A 14,506-nucleotide genomic window follows, 5' to 3' on the forward strand; every position below is an offset into this window, starting at 1 on the left:
GCAAACAGATGACAATATGCAGAACAGAAGATTTTGTTGGCAACATATAATCAACTGTAAAAGAAACTGACACATCAATCACATTTGAACAACTGTATCATTAATCAAAAATAACAAAAACACATCAATAAAGGAATTATAACAGAAGAAAAATACATATATACAAGAACATCTGAGATGGCAAAAACCTGACCAATGGCCAAATCACACAGCACGGTGTGTCAGAGTGATCTCCCTTGAAGGTCTTCGTCTTGGTGAGTTATCTCCCCTTTGCTAGCATAGCATTCAACTTGAAAAATCAAAACTTACATGAGGCAACTGCGGTTGCATGATATACTGTGGATGCATTCCCCAAGTGGCGGGATTGGACGACACCTGATAGGTAGTCACTGGGGTCGTTGCCACCGATGTGTAGTTACGGGGCACGAGTCCGGTAGGCAGCAGCGCCGCTGGTGTGGCTACACTGTAAGGCATATATTGACTGTACATCTATAAGTATGCTCCTTAATTGTGTCGACACAACTCTACTGAAGTTGTACCTCATTTTCAGTTTGAATTTTTGTGGGGGGCTTTGGTGGACAAATGTAGCTTTAACATTAGTCGTAATTGTCATAATGTTGCTTATTTAAAAACATGAAGGTACATATTCTCCTTTTTAGCTGACAGTTTATTCTAGCAACATGTGATTATTGAATTACAAATATAACATAATACAAATTTTAACCCAACAAAATAGAGGCATTCTTTCATTGGGTAATCCAAAGGACAAATCAAGACTTTGTATTACAGTGTGACAAGTCAAAATTGTGTTGGCCCCAAAAGGTTTACTGATTAACCAAATGCAATAAATATAAAATCCTTCTGGGAGTGTGTTAACATCAATACTTACCCATGGTTCAGATTTGTTGGAATTGCTTGCTGGTCATAACTGAACTGTAACTAAAACAAATGGAAAGTTATATAACAAGAGTCAACGCTGCCCCGCTATTCAGCATTCAAAAATACCAAGTACAGTAACGTTAATGCTTTTCAGGAAGAAACCTTGTAACTGAATATCTACAATATTTTCTATTTGACATTAACACCGGGCAGTGACAGGATGTAGTGTTTAAATCATAGTTATCTCCCTTGGACCATGTTGAGTGGAGATTGAGTGAAACACCTTAAAATCTTGGCATGATTCTAACAGCTTAGAACAGAATTTATCTATGGTTGTACTCACTTGAAGGCCTAGCTCCTGCAAACAAAAGGAACATAGAGTTTTAGTTCTTTGTTGTAATAAAGCAAAAACTTTAAAAAAAGACGTGTAATAATTTCATGAGTGAAAATAGAATATTTTACGATGTCTGCTCAAATGTTAAAGTCACTATGACAGAAACACTTTTAACTTTGAGAATTAGAACAGAAGAAATGTATAGCCCATGGATGGATGATGCAAATTATCGATCAACTTAAATCTGGTCAGTAGTTGTACTTACGTCTTCTCTCCCCGGAGGAAATAATCTACCCTGCTGGAACTGATTCTTCTTCTTACTGCCACTGTCTGCCAGCTTCACCAACAACGCTTCTGTACAACCTGAAACACAAACATGGTCGTCACATGGCAGCCATTATTTTCACTGTAATGCCAGCTCGATCACCTTATTCAATCACTGCACTGCCAACTCGATCACCTTATTCAATCACTGCATTGCCAACTCGATCACCTTATTCAATCACTGCATTGCCACCTCGATCACCTTATTCAATAACTGCATTGCCAACTCGATCACCTTATTCAATCACTGCATTGCCAACTCGATCACCTTATTCAATAACTGCATTGCCAACTCGATCACCTTATTCAATCACTGCATTGCCACTCGATCACCTTATTCAATAACTGCATTGCCAACTCGATCACCTTATTCAATCACTGCATTGCCAACTTGATCACCTTATTCAATCACTGCATTGCCAACTCGATCACCTTATTCAATCACTGCATTGCCAACTTGATCACCCAATTCAATCACTGCATACACTCACTGAGGTCCATGGGCCTTATTCCACAAAGCAACCTCAGTGCTACGACTATCGTAATTCCTTTTCTTTAACACTGACTGAAGATCGTCATATCGATAAGTTCGTTTGGTGAAACAAGACCTGTTCCACAAAGTATTCTTAGTGTTAAACGACCTTGAGTCTATGTTAAGATCATCGTAGTCTTGAGCTGACATGATTTGATATAACTGAATCTGGTAAAAAGCTTTATCACACCCCAACTATATAGGTCCCCAGCAAGAGGCAAATCAGTCTCGGTTGACTGCATGGCATCATGTCCCAATTTTGATCGATGCTCATGATGCCAATCACTGGATCATCTGGTCCAGACTTTATTTACAGACCGCCATTGTATATTTTGAACATTGCTGAGTGTGGCGTTCAACAATGAAAAAGCACTCATTTCACATCAAAGATCAAATGGCGATATGAATGATATATTTGCCTTCAGTTATCTTATTGTCATGATGTAATAGGAAAAATGTTAAATGCGGCATTAAACCCAACACACTAGCTCACTCAGTTATCTTTTTCTTGAGCTAAATGTTTCATGATGATGAAACACCGACTTTGATCTTTTCATTCATGGATAATAGTCAGTTATAGCCAATTGTGATATTTCAAAGTACAGCACCATTCTGTACAGGTGTGCCATATACGAGAGGACCTGACACAGCTCTGCACCCTGGCTGACTCCCTCATTTAAGACAAATATTTAACGCGTGTGATAAAAATTCCTCAACTAAATGTTATGATCATCAAATTCATTAGAGAAAAACCAACACAACCACTTGGTTGTGAAAAAACACGACACCCTGCTTATATAACCTAAGGCTGCCATTCCGAGGACACGAATTACTCTTGTACAAAGCATGTCGCCCGAAATTCAATAAGCTTATGATATCGGAGCAGTGCGTTATTCACGGTCTGTGGCCCTCTACAATAGCGTTCAGTTGAATGAGAGGCAGAGAGATATTCAAATAAGTTCAACACTTGTAACGACAAAGAAGCGATATAATCCTTGGTGTGCCCTCTGCATACATGAATTGTTCGCTTGTAGTCGTCTTCTGCACGTGAATGCTTCAACGACCACAGCAGTATAGTCAGTGCACTGCCATTACAAGGGTATGTGTAGATGGGTCCGACCTTGCCATCAATACAACGGTGTACAAGATTAAAAGACGTTCCTAACCAAAGGGCCACTCTGTGACTTCTTACTAATCTGTAGTCGGTATGGAGGTTGTCAATTACTATGTTTTATGTATGGACATGTTTGAACTATGCTACTCCCTCGTCCATTGATAGCAGCTCTCGCCGACTTGACAATGTTCTTAAACCATACTTGCCTCAATGTACATTTATTTGCTCATGGTGAATTTAAATCAGTTCTTGTGTATCAAATTCAAATTTTGGCACACATGGTATTGATTCTTTTCATATAGATCTATGGTGATCTATTCAGTAGGCAGAAATAAAATGCTCTTGTTGATGGAAAGTCACAACACTATACCTCCATAAATCAATTTGACTAGAGATGAAATCTTCGAAGAGTTTTACAAGCATTGAAGAGACCCGTCTTACTTGCCCCAAATGGTTAGGCTTAAAGGTTACTATGTTTTAGTTGTGTTTGTTCAAGAAATCAATTTAATAAGTCTCTAATAATTAGAAGCTGTTCTCATTCAAACAGATCTGAATAAGTGAGAGTAAGTGAGGTTTTAAGCCGCTTTCTAGTTTTACCCATACAAGGAATAGAACCCAGGTCTGAGGTGTGACAAGCCAGTGCTTTAACCACTCGGCTACCCAACAGCCCCTTGAATATGTGGCTGAAAGCACACATACACATAAAATCGAAACATTGACATATTACCATTCAAATCAACCGATTTTTTGTTTTTTATCTTACTCTTATAATTATAGGATCTATTTATTTATAGATCATTAACCGATACCTTTCTTACCTGGTAAAATTTTAGCGTTGAAAGCATCAATAACTTGCTGGCACTTCTCCCGTGACTCCATGCGTGCGAAGCCCACTCCACGGCTCAACCCATCAGGTTTCCGCAATATTCTTGTGGATATCACTGTACCGTAGTCTTTAAACATATTTTCTAAATTTTTCTCGGTGAAGTATATAGGGAGATTAGCTATATACAGATTAGTTGGATCTTGTTCTTGTTGCTGAAAAGGAAAAAGAAACTCTTAAGTATTACACAAAACAAGACATCCGTCAATACAGGCGTTTCAGTGTTTTATTAATATTTTGAATCCACTAAACTGGGACAGCTGTTACAAACATTAACATTTTAGACCAAATAGTCTGCATGCTTATGTAATATACAAATGTTGAGGATTTTGAAGAAAAAAAATGGGGTGTGGGGCCGGGGGGAGAGAGGAGAAGGAATAACCAAAACCGTTTCAGGAGTACTCAGTGATGTTTTTTCTGTTGCTTGCCTTCTCCAAAAACATATACCGTATTCGACGTAATATGCGCCCGCTCTAATAAGCACCCACGGCGAGATTTGCTAATTTATTGGCTAGTGAACAAACCCAATTAGCACCCCTTCCGACCCCTATTCGCATATGTTACGCACCAATTCCTTCCTCTATTCGCGTATAATACGCACTCGTGTGATATATGCACCCTTTATTATTGGCAATTAAATTAAATTAAATATATCTGTCGTACATAAACATTCCAGGCTGTCAGCATAAACCATGAAATTTATCTTTCATCTCTGTTTTTTTCACCAAAATAATATTCTAATAAGAGCCCCCTATTTCTAATTTTGTGAGCGCCCTGGGCGCGTATTACGTCGAATATGGTATTATACTAAACGATTTTTGTATTAATTTTTTTCAAAAATGATTTTATTTGAATAAAATGCCAACCATAAAATCAATGCCAGTAAGTATTGAATATTTCATACCTATTTGGACAAATAAAACACACACAATGAAATTGTTTGCAGCAGCTGTTGTTGCACTCATCCATATTGGGAGTCAGTCAATTAACAACGTCCACAGTAACCATTCCATCAGGAATGTTTTCAAGCAAGCTTAGATTTCATAAACCCCCAAACATCAAAATAAACATTTTGGATTGAAAAACACATTAAATGACAGCAAATGATGTATTTAGATGTGAAATTGGCCATCGTCTCACATATTTACATTGACTGCTTTAAACTGATATGGAAATAGGGGAACAGTCTGAGTGAGTCTCGCCATTTTGACCTTCTACTATTCCATAAAGGGACCTAAATGTGCCATTCTGGGACAACACAAGCAATGCCTTTGCAAGAATATTCTATTTGTTACAGACAAGTGAGCTATTTAGCTTAAACAAATCATCCATTTCTCTGTCGTATAAGATAGAGACCCATGAAATGATATCACCTAAAGAAAAACATAGATTCCCAGAGGCTCCCCATGCTGTCTCAAGCACTGCGTGATAAATATATTTTTTTGTCATTTAGTCGTTGGGCTATGATGTTCGCTGCCCGGAATGCAAACCTGTGCTACACAATCTTGTTTATGGGCATACAAAGCTTTTATGTGTATGAATAATCTACACACTGCCGAAAAGAATTTATTGTCAAACAATAGTTTGTCTTATATGCTACAAATGAGTCATCAGGAGTTAGTGGTTTCAAAGAACGATTTAGAACATTGTTGATATACCAATCAGGTTTCAAATTTAAACATTGTTATCTGAGGCAAACCCTGTAAGATATTATCAGTTATCTCTTCTTTTGTGTCCAGTTTATTTTCTTCCCAAAGGCAGAATCCCCTATGAGTGAGTGAGTATGGTTTTACGCCGCTTTTAGCAATATTCCAGCAATATCACAGCGGGGGACACCAGAAATGGGCTTCACACATTGAACCCATGTTGGGAATCGAACCCGTGTCTTAACCACTAGGCTACCCAACCGCCCCAAATCCTCCATGACGAAAGTGTACATACATTCTCGACAAATATTACAGTCACATGATGGCTGATGTTTTGGTAAGTGTTTTATTGTTTTCAAACATGTACCAACATATATGTAAAAATAAGATGATAAAAGATTCATAACTGCATAGTAAATTGTTGTGTAATCAGATAGGGAACTGGTCAAGAATATCTTCCTAACAACTAGCGAAAGCCTTCTACTGAGAAGACTTTCATACCAGAGTAATTACTCCGGCTTAAATTTCCTAAATTGCTCTACAGTTTAACAGATCCAAGATTACATTATGTATTGTGAAACTTTCTCAAAACCACCTTTGTTGGGGAAATTATGTAATTTCTCCAACCCTGTTGAGCGAGACGGCCATTACAGCAATAACAGCCTTATCTTATCACGAGAATGTTGGTGGGCTCTCAATGCAAAGGTGAAATGGCTTGACGCAGTTGGAGTGATTTTACGAACTCCCTTTAAAATCTGTTATCAATATGTGGCAGAACGCAGTAATCCGTCAAGACACAATAACAGCTAATTACGGCTTAAGATTTTGTCAGTATTTTGGAGCGATTAGATAGGGTTTCTGGCAATCCGCCAAGACTGAAGAATAATCGTCCCACCCTGGTGTGGTATAATCGCTCTGAAAGAATCCTGTTGTGTCATGTCCAGTTCAAGACAAGAGGAGCTATATTTCATATCGCACGCCATCAACAAAGTCTTCAAATATATCACACACTGTTGACACGGCCTCACATGATCCCCTCGTTTCATTGGTCACATACATCTGTTGTATGAGGACCATATATTGCCCACACCCCTGCAAGACAACATAGGCCTTAATTCCTCTAACAACTCTGTTCCTCCTGGTTATAAATATACCTCTGTATGAAGCCTAAAGTCATCTTTCAATTAAACTGACAGTTTGAGGGAAGCCAGGAGAATAGTTTCTGGTTTTAAATTAAACACTCCCGTCTCTGTGTGGCTTGTAGCCTTGAAATACCCTGATGATGCGATCCATACATGTTGATGGAAATGCTCAACCCATCAGATCAAGAGGCACCCAATTCACCAATATGCCAATGCACAATATTTGAGAGGAAAATATTGTTTTGCAGATACAAGGGAAGGATATATTTCTTTTTATAAAGCATGTTTTTTAAAATATATATGAATATCCGAATGAGTTGAAGAGGTGGGTGAGTGGTGGGTGGTCTGTTTCGATGGGTGGGTGGGTAGGTGAGTGAGTGGGTTATATTTTTGGTGAGGATCTGTATTATTGACTTGCCTTTGCGTGTATTTGGTGCTACGGTGGGGCACAATAAGCTCACCTTTTCGGGAACACCTGGTATCATCACTATTTGATAGTGATTCATAACACGTGCTTATGATACAGTTAAAATCATACAATGGATTCTTCATTTTAATGAGAGGTGTTACGATTATGGAAACAGTTTGTAACTTTTATCTAATGAGCGTGTGAGTTGGCAATTAGGTGAGTGAGAGAGACACCTAGGATAAGCTTCACTCGTGCCAATGTGGAGACTTGAACCCTGTAGGCTTGATGATCAAACACACCAACAACTGGCCCATGTAACCCCTATCTAAATGGATCAAGCAGCCCATGTTGATTTTAACCTATTATCCAGAAAGAAGAGATCTCAGGAATGTTTTGCTATTGTGCTTATTCCCAAACACTGGGTTAATACGAAGAGTTATCAGAATATCACATATCTCCCAAACCCGGATCAAAAGGCTCACAATGACAGCACAGAAGTCTTACAACTTTTCATATTTCTTTCATGCAAATTTGAAAAACGTTTACATGGTGCTGTTTTTAAGTGGGGACTGTCTCCCCGTAGGGATGGGCTGTCCCAACAAAGGAGTTCATGAGCTGCCAGTAGAGATAATTTCAATTATACATCATGACAGATAAGAGGAATGACTTTGACCTACTTAATTCCTCAGGTGTAAAACATTTACACATTCTACATACCTTAAATTCTATCTGGCTTTATTCTATTGTAAGGCTGACAACCAAATGAACTAGCTATCTCAACAAAATATTTCACAGATTTGCTTTTACATTCTTATTTGTGACCTTATCAAAAGTTTCCATTCCACTGACATAGTCTGACATAAGACATTTGAAAAAGATAAGACATAGATTATGTCTATACGGGGACCAATTCACATATGTCCTGTCTGTCAAAGTTCTGACAAAACATGGCCAAGACCACAGAAAATTATGATGCTGTAAAACCACATGTTGAATCTTAGCAGCTTATTATCTTTATAATTACACTTAACCAAAGGAATTATAGACCCAAACATGTCCCAAAGGTGTAAAACATCAACATGCTAAATAACAAATAAAAATAACAACACAACTTTTACAAAAGATATTATTCATTTAAGATATTCATTTCAATTTCAAACCCCCTTTTTTATGAAAATGAAAATGAACAATAACATCAAAATGAATACATGTATGAAACTTAAAAACGCGTGTTGCTTCGCCCTTCACATGTAGATATGCCCTAGGGCTTTCACAATCTTGTATACTACACAAGAAAATTGGGTATTGAATCGCTGATGTTTCAAGCATTTGCTTGTATGCATGTTTAGCAAAGGCTTAAAGCGGATCCTCAACTGACTGCAGTAACAGGAAGATCGAAGCTTTTCTATTACCGTTTTTATTATGCTTTCAAATCTGAACAACTAAATAAAAATTCATTGATTACGACAGATCGGGTTTCAATGCTACTTGAATCAAACTGGCTGTGTATTCAGACTGTGTGTATACATACACCATGCCATACATGCTTCCCTGCCTGACCCACAGCTTCCTAGCATAGCTGTTATCAAAATGTCATATGAAATGAACTTCTAATATTCTCTCGAATAATGCACCGCCTTCTTTTGAGCACAAAATAGGGCAGAGTTGCCCACATTTCTTGTTACGGCAGCCCGCACCCCGACTTGATCCTAAGAAACCCGGACATTGTCCTGTTCTATACTTGATATAGAATACCCACCCTTGCACTAGTCATTCATCATTTTCTTGTGTAAATAACACTCCAAGGCCTTAGTTTCTACACAACTCAGATTTGTAACGCAAATCTTACTTTCGCGATTATGAAGTGCTTCTTGGTGATAGATATTGCATTTACACATCTTTCATATTCGACCAGCAAACTAAAGCTTTGATCAGGCCATTGATTGTTGTTTGGTATTTGGAAGAAGCATCTTTGAAGTGATATTAACACTTCTTACTCCTATTCATTATAAGCGAGATATAACTCGTATTTGCCCGGTGTTAAATAACAAATACGTTTGTCATACTAGTCGAGCGTTTGGTAAATATTTAGTTTGAAATTTGTATTGGGGAGCCTTTTTTCAAGAAATTATTTTTCGATTTCATAACTTGTGTCAATAGAAGGATAGCCCTAAAGCTCACAATGGTGGCCCTTAATGGACAGTGGAAATATTAACGTTTCAAGGCTGCATATTCTACAGCTCATACCACCTATACCTATACAAAGAAGTGACACGTACGAGGCAACACGTACGAGTTTCCTCTTTGAAACTAGCAGATAAACACCAGACTCCATACAAAATGGACATCAAACTCAACGAAGTTCCAAGAAGCCTTAACTTCATATTTTCCTTTTGATAAAATAATATCTGAAAACTAGTAACAATGTATACGACATATCAAAGGCACCATCTAGGGTAAATTTGAAATTTAGAACTTAATCACTAGAATTTTCATGAATCATTACATTAAACAACACACAACAAGGGGCAGTCAGGTAGCCTAGTGGTTAAAGCGTTAGCTCGTCACGCCGAAACCCCGGGTTCAATTCCTGACATGGGTACAATGTGTGAAGCCCATTTCTGGTGTCCCCCGTCATGATATTGCTGGAATATTGCTAAAAGAGGCGTAAAACCATACTCACTCACTCATAATAAAGATATGCTTAGTGAAACAGCATCTGCATATACTCTATTTTAACAGTAACCCATATCAATCCCCGTCATATTTTGCAAAATACAGGTCAAAGCAAACACAGAGCACTGGTAATTAATGTTTTTTATCATGCGAATAACACATTTTGAATAAACACTAAGGTCAAACTGTGAAAAAACAAAGACGCAACAGACTTGTATCAGGTGCTGTGGGAGATGAGATAGTTATCTACCCATTAGTCAAATCTAACTAGTGTGCTCGTTTGAACTGGTGTTTTATATAAAATAATCAGACTTTGGCAGTAAACAAATACTCCTTGTGGATTTTCACTGATCTTGGACCAATGGTCCAGTGGCCATTTCTATCCCTGTCAAGGCAAAGGTCCAGAAAGTAATGTGCTGATATGAAATTTTAACTCACTCATTCGAGAAAATAATGAAAAACTTTATTTCATGCTATATTAAGAGCCTAATATACACCTCGTTACTCGGACCACTCCCCGGTCACTAGTGATCTGGTCAGTTGTGTCAGGATTCACATGGGAAAACAGAACTGATCCCCAAAGTTGGGAATAAATCTTCTACAGAGCCTTCTACTCAAGACATTTGTAGCAAATTATTTCTAAATTTGTTTTATTTTCCGGGTAATCCTGGACAACCACCAGATCACAATTAGCCCCATCTATAGTATTCCCATCCATTGTCGACTAATTCCCTCATTGGTGTCACACTCACCATAAAGACATTAATTAGTTTGTCAGAGTCCGGAATGGGTAAAGACACTTAACAATAATGAGCTCTGAGCATTGCCCCAACAAGAAACACATTGCTAGATTAGGCAAATCCAGAAAAACAACAGCGTTTGCAGTACAACTAATTATTATTCATGACTCATATATGGTTGTCGTCTTGTTCAGTTTGTCACAATGTTTGGTTACAACTGTACTTAGCATTGGCAAAACAATTCATTGAAGTCTAAATTGAATTTTGAAGTCAAGGAGATAAAGTTATTAAATTTTGGAATGCAAACAACTTCAATCTCTGACTGCAGCAAATGCTAGCCAATAAATGCAAGAAGATTATGAGATTACTTACAGAATCGAGTCGGTGCCAAATCTATTAAAAAATAGTTACATAGATTTTAAATAATGACTCATGAGGGCTGGATACAGAGGAAAGAAAAGTTGTTTTCTTCATGATTCTTAGAGGCATTGTAATGAATTTACAAGAAACATATAGGTGTTGTGACATGGGGGTGGGATGCAAGTACCCTACTTGTCATAAGAGCTGGCTAAAAAGAGCATCAGATGGTCACAATGTGCAACAATGTGCCTCATTGTGCCCAAGTGTGCCCCACTGACATTGAACAAGTCTCATGCAGTCAACTACCGGTTTGCACCAATTACAAGCCATAATGATGTGGTTTAATTATTGCAGAGGCATCACTTACTCATTCAGAATAACACCATTATTCCATGTCTATGACAAAGTACACAAGAAACACATCATGAAAATAAATGCAAAAACAAAAACCCTTTCAATATTCATAGGAAATCTCTGCTAGAAGCAGAAAACAATGGTATGATTCTGACTAAATCCTGAGCATGTGTTTATAAATCACTTTCTAAAAGTAATGATACTAGGCGGTCATGAAAAGATATCCTGCCCCACCAGTAGCACCCATCACAAACACATACAAAGGCAAGGCAATTTTTCACCAAAGAAAAAGTAGGAACATATGCTACAAGTCAAGATAAGGAATTGCGTCAGACATAATTTTTTGGCATTGATACGTCAAATTTGGAAAAGCCTTGGTTGAATTGTCCTTCAGACAGCACATGACTCTACTGAGATCACTATTTACTGGTATTGGTCTACAGTATTATCGGTATCATAAGTCTAACACAAGATCCCGACATCATGTGTCTCAATATCAGTCAAAGGCATGCCAAAATGAATACCTGACTGCAGACTGAGTACTGCAAAATCAATTCTTCTTGTAACAATAGTTGTATGCAATTAGCATGTCTAGACAAATGACCTCCCTGCGATCTCCATAGCAAAAGATATTCTGTTGAATTCCTTATATTGTTTTCAAATATTATGCAAGTGATTTGTGATCTTAACCAATGTTTGTTTATAGTTCCAGGGTGAAATAGGAGTGATATTTTCTTTCCAATCTGTGTATACCCGGTTTCCCAAAGTTGTACACCTAGCAGCATCCACATATACTGTCCAGGATGCAACAGAACAAATAAAGGTTTATTCTTCTTCTACTTCATCATACTTAATAAACTAAACTAAGAAAGTATACATTTGAAAACTGGATTTGACAAAAACATTATAATTACAAGAGATAAAACATTACAAGGCTGAAAACAGTCGACAAAACACCGCAAACTTAAGGTCCAAAAGACAACTACGTCCCTGTCTCAAATACATCACCATCAAATAACCATTTCTTGTTCTTTTCATTTTCAGCCACCAAAAATGGGTGCATACTTTCTTTTGCCAGGCAGTTTAGTTAAATATATTGTTTGCAGTTGAATTTCTTTTCTTCAACTGAAATCTATCCAAATTCCATTGATTTTTAACCTGATAAGGCATACCAGCTGTTTTGGAACAACAAACTGTATACCCTGTTCTTGCTTGGGGACAAATAAAAACATGGCTTTTGAAAGGGATGACAATTAACAGATAAGTTAAGTATTTAAAACAAGTGCCCCTAATTGTGAAGGTCTAGGTCATCATTTGAACGTCTGTGACGATCTTTCTCGAAAAAGGTCAAAACTGCTGCCTGTTTGCAAACCAATGTACTGTATCATAAACCTTCAAAATATAAACTTATTGGCAGACATTTCAAAACTAACTTTCAGCCAACACTTATTTCTGCTACTGTTATGATTTGATAAATATATAGATGCCATCTTCACCAAGTTAAGTGTCCAGAACAAGTTCACAAAACACGGAGTAGACACATCACCCGTTATGTCTGACTGGCACTCTGTAGGTGGTGCTCTATATGTGTCATTAGTGTGCCTTCAACTGCCATTAGATATTTATACACCCAGTCCAAACACAATAAATCCATACAGACTTACACTTCTCCTATCAAAAATTGTCAGGGACTTATATTTACGAGAAACCGTATTAGAGAGGGAACCCCCTGCCACTAAAACTAAAACTTCCTAGGTAACGACCTCTTTGATCCAAAATTGCCGAAACAGAAAAAGCAGGACTGCAGTGAATTAATCTGATAGCTGCCGTCTCCTAAATGATTTCTCTGAGATGTTCCTGTACTGGAAACAAGGGCTCAATGTTCAGTAGATTCAGCACTCGTGTCATTATGGGGGGAAATGATCACAATCTGACACAGACTATATTCAACTTGTCGAAACCATGGCATGCATAAACAAACAGCCATCTTGGATTCATTCTTGCAAAAGTTCCATCAAATCATCTTGGCAGCATATAAGTACTTATCTTCCAGATATCATAACCTTCAGATTCAAGTACAGAATTTTAACTGAAGTGAGGGTGAATGATATCCATTCAGACATAAGTCAGTCTCACTGAATCAGATCCATATCACATGCCTCAATGCCCAATGCACCTCCAAAAGTTGAGACAAAAGCAACAATTTCAACATTTTTTCATGAAGACATAAAAACTTTAAGAACGTTTTTTTACAACTATTGTTGGCTTAGGGCTACATCATGTACCATAGGAGGGTCAGGTAGCCTAGTGGTTAAAGCATTTGCTCATAACGCTGTAGAACCAGGTTCGATTCCCAACATGGGTACAATGTTTGAAGCCAATTTCTGGTGTCCCCCACCGTGATATTGCTGGAATATTGCTTAAAGCAGCATAAAACCATACTCACTCACTCACTCATGAACCACATTCACTCCTGTTCTTTCATTACTCATGGAGAGACAAGAAATAGCCCTCAAGAAATAACAAAAATTAACAAAGGTACAGTCCCTCTCCAACGTCTTGTCTCTGTCAAGTAATTTGGTCAATCGATTCTTAATAAATGTGAGTGAGTTGAACCTGTGGTAATCACTAGATGAAGTAATGTATACCAACAACTGTGGAGCAGGATATGCTTACATTTTCACTAACACCTGGTGTCATCACTATTTGATAGTGATTCATAAACACATGCTTATTAGGGCTGGGACGAGTCCAAACTGACTACCCGGGTACCCACACCGCTATTACCCGACCCTACCCGGGTACCCACACCGCTATTACCCGACCCTACCCGGGTACCCGCTACAGGGCTCAAGAATTTGGTACAAAATGTCCGACTGGAAATAGTTTGAGTGTAGCCCTGGTAAAATGTATTTAAATATATGTATAAAACGATCTGGTCATGCATACACTGAAGTGTTATTTCTATTCAAACCTATAAAGGTCAGAAGCAATGGTGCTTAGGCTGAAAGAAATGCGAACATTAGTGACTTGTAGTGTAACCATAGACTTCTAGATATTTTTTAACTAACCATGGGTACGGGTAGTCCTGTGGGTACCCGGGTCCTACTCAG

General features: G+C 37.9%; 1 protein-coding gene across 9 annotated transcripts in view; it reads right to left on the minus strand.

The window, feature by feature from the left end:
- LOC139464938 (RNA-binding motif, single-stranded-interacting protein 3-like) overlaps positions 1–14,506 on the minus strand; it is a 331,624-nt gene that overhangs the window by 16,496 nt on the left and 300,622 nt on the right. For 7 of the 9 annotated variants that reach the window (XM_071246549.1, XM_071246542.1, XM_071246543.1 and 4 more), the window contains 6 exons: positions 11,052–11,072; positions 4,002–4,221; positions 1,479–1,576; positions 1,223–1,237; positions 890–939; positions 310–481 (listed from right to left, as the gene is read on the minus strand). In XM_071246549.1, the coding sequence (XP_071102650.1) occupies positions 310–481; positions 890–939; positions 1,223–1,237; positions 1,479–1,576; positions 4,002–4,221; positions 11,052–11,072 (576 nt within the window). The remainder of the gene's footprint in view (positions 1–309; positions 482–889; positions 940–1,222; positions 1,238–1,478; positions 1,577–4,001; positions 4,222–11,051; positions 11,073–14,506) is intronic. The other 2 variants (XM_071246547.1, XM_071246548.1) reach the window with 2 other exon arrangements.

The sequence above is a fragment of the Haliotis cracherodii genome, unplaced genomic scaffold, assembly GCF_022045235.1.
Source record: "Haliotis cracherodii isolate W230 unplaced genomic scaffold, xgHalCrac1.p SCAF_17, whole genome shotgun sequence".
Taxonomy (NCBI): Eukaryota; Metazoa; Mollusca; class Gastropoda; order Lepetellida; family Haliotidae; genus Haliotis; species Haliotis cracherodii.